The sequence below is a fragment of the Mandrillus leucophaeus genome, unplaced genomic scaffold, assembly GCF_000951045.1.
Source record: "Mandrillus leucophaeus isolate KB7577 unplaced genomic scaffold, Mleu.le_1.0 Scaffold291, whole genome shotgun sequence".
Classification (NCBI taxonomy): domain Eukaryota; kingdom Metazoa; phylum Chordata; class Mammalia; order Primates; family Cercopithecidae; genus Mandrillus; species Mandrillus leucophaeus.
This window is the reverse complement of record NW_012103043.1, coordinates 555,197-560,594: the sequence shown is the minus strand read 5'-3', so window position 1 is coordinate 560,594 and position 5,398 is coordinate 555,197. Positions and strand designations below refer to the sequence as shown.

The window sequence follows — 5,398 nt, the reverse complement described above, 5'->3', positions numbered from 1 at the left end:
AGTGACTAGAGTCTTATTTGCACAGCAATCCCTCTGTGAGAGCGAGCGGGCACGAGTCCAGGCTGCACGGAAGCACATCCTGGTGTGGGCCCCGAGGCAGAGCCCCCCTCCAGACTGGCATCTCCCTCTGCCGCAGGAGAAGGACGAGTGACAAGCACCCCTGCCATTGGCCTGTGCAGCTTCCTTGGTCTGTTTCAAGTTGCTGTTGCACAACCCTGGGGACTGTGACAGCCTACACAGTCTAGTGGGTCCCTGTGAGCTCTTGCTGGGTTTGGAACATGGAGCAGGACATTGCTGGTCCTACTTGCCCACCCCTCACCAGCCTGCAGGGTACCCTGACGCTGCGATGTTCTGCAGGACAATTGCACCGCTTCAGAGCTTCCAGGAGGCCAAGCATTATGGCCAGGTACCTGTGAGCAGCCAGGTCAGGCTGGGCACAGTAGCATAGGAGATGGCGGTCCTGAGGTCTAGGCTTCTCAGGTAAACTGAAGGATAGCCCTGACCTGTGTGGACACACAGGTGGGTCATAATGAGGTAGCTAAACAGTTGCACCACTGTGAATGTCTTTCCTAGTCCTTGGGAAACTGCCTGCTATGTCTCAGGTTTGGTGAACATTGTGAGTACTCACACTCTGCTCCACTCAGTTCCACTGCACATGCAGGCAGGTGTGCCGAGCAGGCAGGGCTTGCTGGTCCCTCTGCACCAGCAGGCTTCACTTGTTAGGCTCCCAGGTCGGCCCCTGGAGACTCTAGTTTTTAAGAAATGCACACAGCTACAGAACACACAACGTTGCATAAAGAGGGTTTGTGGACTCACCTTAAGAAATCCAAGTCCAAGACATGTGGAATTAAGGACTCCTTCCCTCAAAAAAATTTTCCCTGGTGGTTAATGTATCAAAAGCCATTTCATCTGATTTCAAATAGAAGCTGAAAATTAAGTTTACATTTGTTAGATTTTATATATAACAGTGTTGTGTCTGGACAGTGTTAGAAATTTGTATGCTTATTCTCTTGTAGGTGTTTTAAAATGTATGAACCACCAAAAACACTATTTCTCGAAGAGGTTTCTTTACTACTAATAGAATGGTTTCTCATCCTGTGGTGGCCCTGTTATGTGATGCTGAGGGCTAGGCTGGGTCTGTGCCCAGCACCCTCCCTGCTCTCTTCCTGGACACAGGCACCAAGTTGAATATCTTTAAATTTGTTCTTTGGGGTAGAACAATCTATCACTTCAGAAGGGTGTCCATTAAAGAACAGTATTTCCCTGCTTGAGTGTTTTCTCCTGTGCTCCCTAGGAGCCCCTGTCTGTGTCTGTGAACGGTGGGGGTGGGGGTTGTGTTCACGGGATCCCAAGAGCAGGAGCATCTACAGCGGAGCCAGCGTTCCCCCATCATCAGGGGAGTATTGATGTGTCTAAGGCAACCAAGGTGCCTCCAGCATGGCTGTGGCTGGATTAATGAGCATTTCCACCCAGTGAGGGAAGAGAAGACTGCTAGAGATCCACAAGGTTTTTCTTACTCTTAAACACAGGGAAGGGGCATCTGAATTTGCAGTCTGCTGTAATCCCAGCACTTTGGGAGGCCGAGGCGGGTGGATCACTTGAGGTCAGAAGTTCGAAACCAACCTGGCCAACATGGTGAAACTCCATCTCTATTAAAAATACAAAACTTAGCTGGGCATGGTGGCATGCGCCTGTGATCCCAGCTACTCAGGAAGCTAAGACACGAGAATCGCTTGAACCCCAGAGGCAGAGGTTGCAGTGAGCTGAGATCGTGCCACTGCACTCCAGCCTAGGCAACAGAGTAAGACTCCATCTCAAAAATAAAATAATAAAATGAATTGGCAGTCTGCATGTGATGCCTGGGATTGCAGCAGCTGCCTTCAGGTTCATGGGGCAGAGCTGGAGAGTGCAGCAAAAGCCAGGGCATGCCAGCCAGCACCCCAGTCCATGAGGGGCCTTCCCTCAGTGCAGCCATGCTCCCTGCCACCTGCTTGTTTAGCAAGGTATGCAGTGTGTGACTGCATGCTCGGTTAGGAAGCATTGAGTCCTGCCTCTGTAGTGCGACTGTCATATTTTGCCTCCTTCTTCACTACTCAAGTTCCACATCAGCAGATAATCTCTCTGGACAGGATGTTCCTGCATTTGTTGCTATGGCAATTCCTTCACAACATCTGAGTGTCCACATGTTGGACAGGGTTTGGGGCTTACAAGACCACAGTTTCGAAACAGACAAGTTGTCTTCAAAGAGTTTCTGTTGTAGTTTGGGGAAAAGACAGACATTAAACATCAATAAATAGGGATTTAAAATGGTGGCTGGATGTGGTGGCTCACGGCTGTTACCCCAGCACTTTGGGAGGCTGAGGTGGGAGGATCGCTTGAGCCCAGGAGTTTGAGACCAGCCTGGGCAACATAACAAGACTCTATCTCTACAAAAAATAAACGAGCCATGCATGGTGGCACGTATTTGTAGTTCCAGCTACTTGGGAGTCTGAGATAGGAGGATCATTTGAGCCCAGCAGTTTGAGGCTGCAGTGAGCCATGATTGTGCCAGTGTACTTCAGCCTGGGTGACAGAGTGATATCCTGTCTCAAAATAAATAAAAATAAAATGGTGGTAATTTCTGAAGCAGTTTGGATAATTTTCTTTTATGGTGGTGTTATGAAGAAAACAAATACTGCAATAAGAGCAGTATATTTCACACTTTATGGACAGGTGCTAGGCATGGTGGCTCACACCTGTAATCTCAGCTACTTGGGAGGCTGAGGCAGAAGGATCACTTGGGGATAGGAGTTTGAGGTTGCAGTCAGCTATGACTGTGCCACTGCACTCCAGCCTGGGCGACAGAGCAAGACCCCGTCTCTAAATAAATACTTTTTTTTTTTTTTTGAGACGGAGTCTCGCTCTGTCGCCCAGGCTGGAGTGCAGTGGCCGGATCTCAGCTCACTGCAGCCTCCGCCTCCCGGGTTTACGCCATTCTCCTGCCTCAGCCTCCCGAGTAGGTGGGACTACAGGCGCCCGCCACCTCGCCCGGCTAGTTTTTTTTTGTATTTTTTTAGTAGAGACAGAGTTTCTCCGTGTTAGCCAGGATGGTCTCGATCTCCTGCCCTTGTGATCCGCCCGTCTCAGCCTCCCAAAGTGCTGGGATTACAGGCTTGAGCCACCGCGCCCGGCTAAATAAATAAATATTTTAAAAATAAGTGTTTTGGATAAAACCCCATATTAATAATAAGTATTTTACGTCATTATTTGGCATAGACTGTTATATATAGCATATTATTGTTGAAATATAAAACAATATGTATCCGTACTATATGTGATACAGTGCCATTTTCAGTAACTGCTGTACACACAGCAACTCAGATGAAACTCAAGGAAATTCTTCGGAGCAAAACCAGCCAATCTTGAAAACATACATGTAGCAGGATTCCATTTATGTAACATTGATGAAATAATGTAATTACAGAGATGGAAAACAGATTAAAGGTTACCAGGGGTTAGGTTAGGGATGGTGGGGGGGTGGTTCACATAAGGGAGTCCTGTGGTATTGAAAACCATCTGTCAGCCTGACTGATGGTTACACAGGGCTATACATGAAGTCAAAATTGTGTAGAGTTAGGTACACAAAGGAGTACAGATATAACTGGGGAAACCGAGTATGTTCTGTAGACTGTACCAATGTCAGTTTTTGGCTCCTGATGTTAAATTAACATTGGGGGAGGCTGGGGCAAGGGTACGCAGCACCTCCCTAGACAACCTCCTATGCAACCTCCTATGAATCTATAATTACTTCAGAATAAAAAGTTGAAAACAAACTGTCGGCCATGACCTACTGAACTGATTGTACAACCTAACGGATGAAACCTAGTGTTTTTAAAAGCACTGCTATCAAGCACCTGTGCTGGACACTTACCTTGGGCGGGGAGGTGGGGGAGGCCTCAGTGTCTGAGCCCAAACCTGGATGAAGAGGCTCAGCTCCTGTCAGGCAGAGAAAGGGACCCACAAAGGCAGAGGGACCTGACACCATGTATTGATAGGAGGGGGTGCTGTGAGCTGTAATCAGGAATCGGGGGATGAGACTCTCGGGGTGGCAGGTAGCCAAAGACCTGACCTGACCTGGTTCTAGAGACCTCTGGCTGCTGTGCAGAGAAGGGGTGGGGTGGCTAGATCAGTTGGCCACTGCAATAGAACAGGCAAAAACTGACGATGACTTGGACCTCAGAGGCAGCAGTAGAGGTCGTGAAAAGTGGTTCCATTCAGCATTTGTCTCAGCTGGGGCCAAAGGACTTAGAATCCTTAGGCAACATTTTTATCCAGGACTGATAAAGAGTTTTTAAAACAAAGTTTTTTTGTTTGAAAAAAGCAGTAGTCCCAGCTACTTGGAAGGCTGAGGTGAGAGGATCGCCCAGGCTATGGAAAGGACAGTCTTTTCAACAAATGGTTGATGCCTGGAAACTGGATATCCAAGAGTGAAGTTGGACCCTTACCAAACATCATATACAAAAGTTAACTCAAAATTGACCTAAATTGTAAGAGCTTAAAATTAAACATAGAGAATATCTTCACAACGTTGGATTTGATAGTAGTTTCTTGGATGTGACACCAAAGTCATCAACATTAAAAAGAAAAAAATAAACAAATTGGACTTCATGAAAATTAAAGGCATTCAATTTCACATCAAAAGACACTATTGGCCAAGCATGGTGGTTCACTCCTGTAGTCCCAGCACTTTTGGAGGCCGAGGTGGAAGGATCACTTGAGCCCAGGAGTTCAAGACCAGCCTAGGCAACATAGTAAAACCCTGCCTGCATTCTTTCTAGAAAAAAATTTTTTAAAAACCACACTATCAGGCCAGGCACTGTGGCTCATGTCTGTAATCCCAGCATTTCGGGAGGCTGACACAAGAGGATTGCTGGAGGCCAGGAGTTCAAGACCAGTTTGGACAACATAGCAAGACCCTATCTCTACAAGTTTTTTTTAAAAAAAGGTAGCTGAGCATGGTGGTGCCTGTCTGTAGTCCTAGCTACTCAGGAGGCTGAGGTAGGAGAATTGCTTGAGCCCAGGAGTTTGAGGTTACAGTGAGCTATGATTGCACTACTGCACTCTAGCCTGGGTGACAGAGCAAGACCCTATCTCTTTAAAAAAAAAAAAAAAAGACACAACGACAGAATAAAAAGGCAATCCACAGAATGGGAGAAAATATTTGCAAATCATATATCTAACAAGAGATTAATAGAATTATAGAGAACTCCTAAAACTCAATGAGAAAAAAAGTTCAAAAATGGGCAAGGGGCCAGGCACTGTGGCTTAGGCCTGTAATCCCAGCACTTTGGGAGGCTGAGGCAGGCGGATCACCTGAAGTTAGGAGTTCAAGACCAGCCTGGCCAACATGGTGAAACCA

General features: G+C 46.9%; 1 protein-coding gene across 2 annotated transcripts in view; it reads left to right on the top strand.

The window, feature by feature from the left end:
• The window catches only part of LOC105543858 (chromosome unknown open reading frame, human C22orf39), an 8,448-nt gene extending 5,685 nt beyond the window's left edge, over window positions 1-2,763 (top strand). Inside the window, exon 4 of one of the 2 annotated variants that reach the window (XR_001006676.1) lies at window positions 724-1,266. Coding sequence is in view for 1 of the 2 variants with exons in the window: in XM_011986010.1 (XP_011841400.1) it covers window positions 2,713-2,763 (51 nt within the window). In the remaining variant the exon portion in view is untranslated. Of the gene's footprint in view, window positions 1-723; window positions 1,267-2,712 lie in introns of those variants that run through there. The other variant, XM_011986010.1, reaches the window with a different exon arrangement.
• Window positions 2,764-5,398: the final 2,635 nt, after the last annotated feature.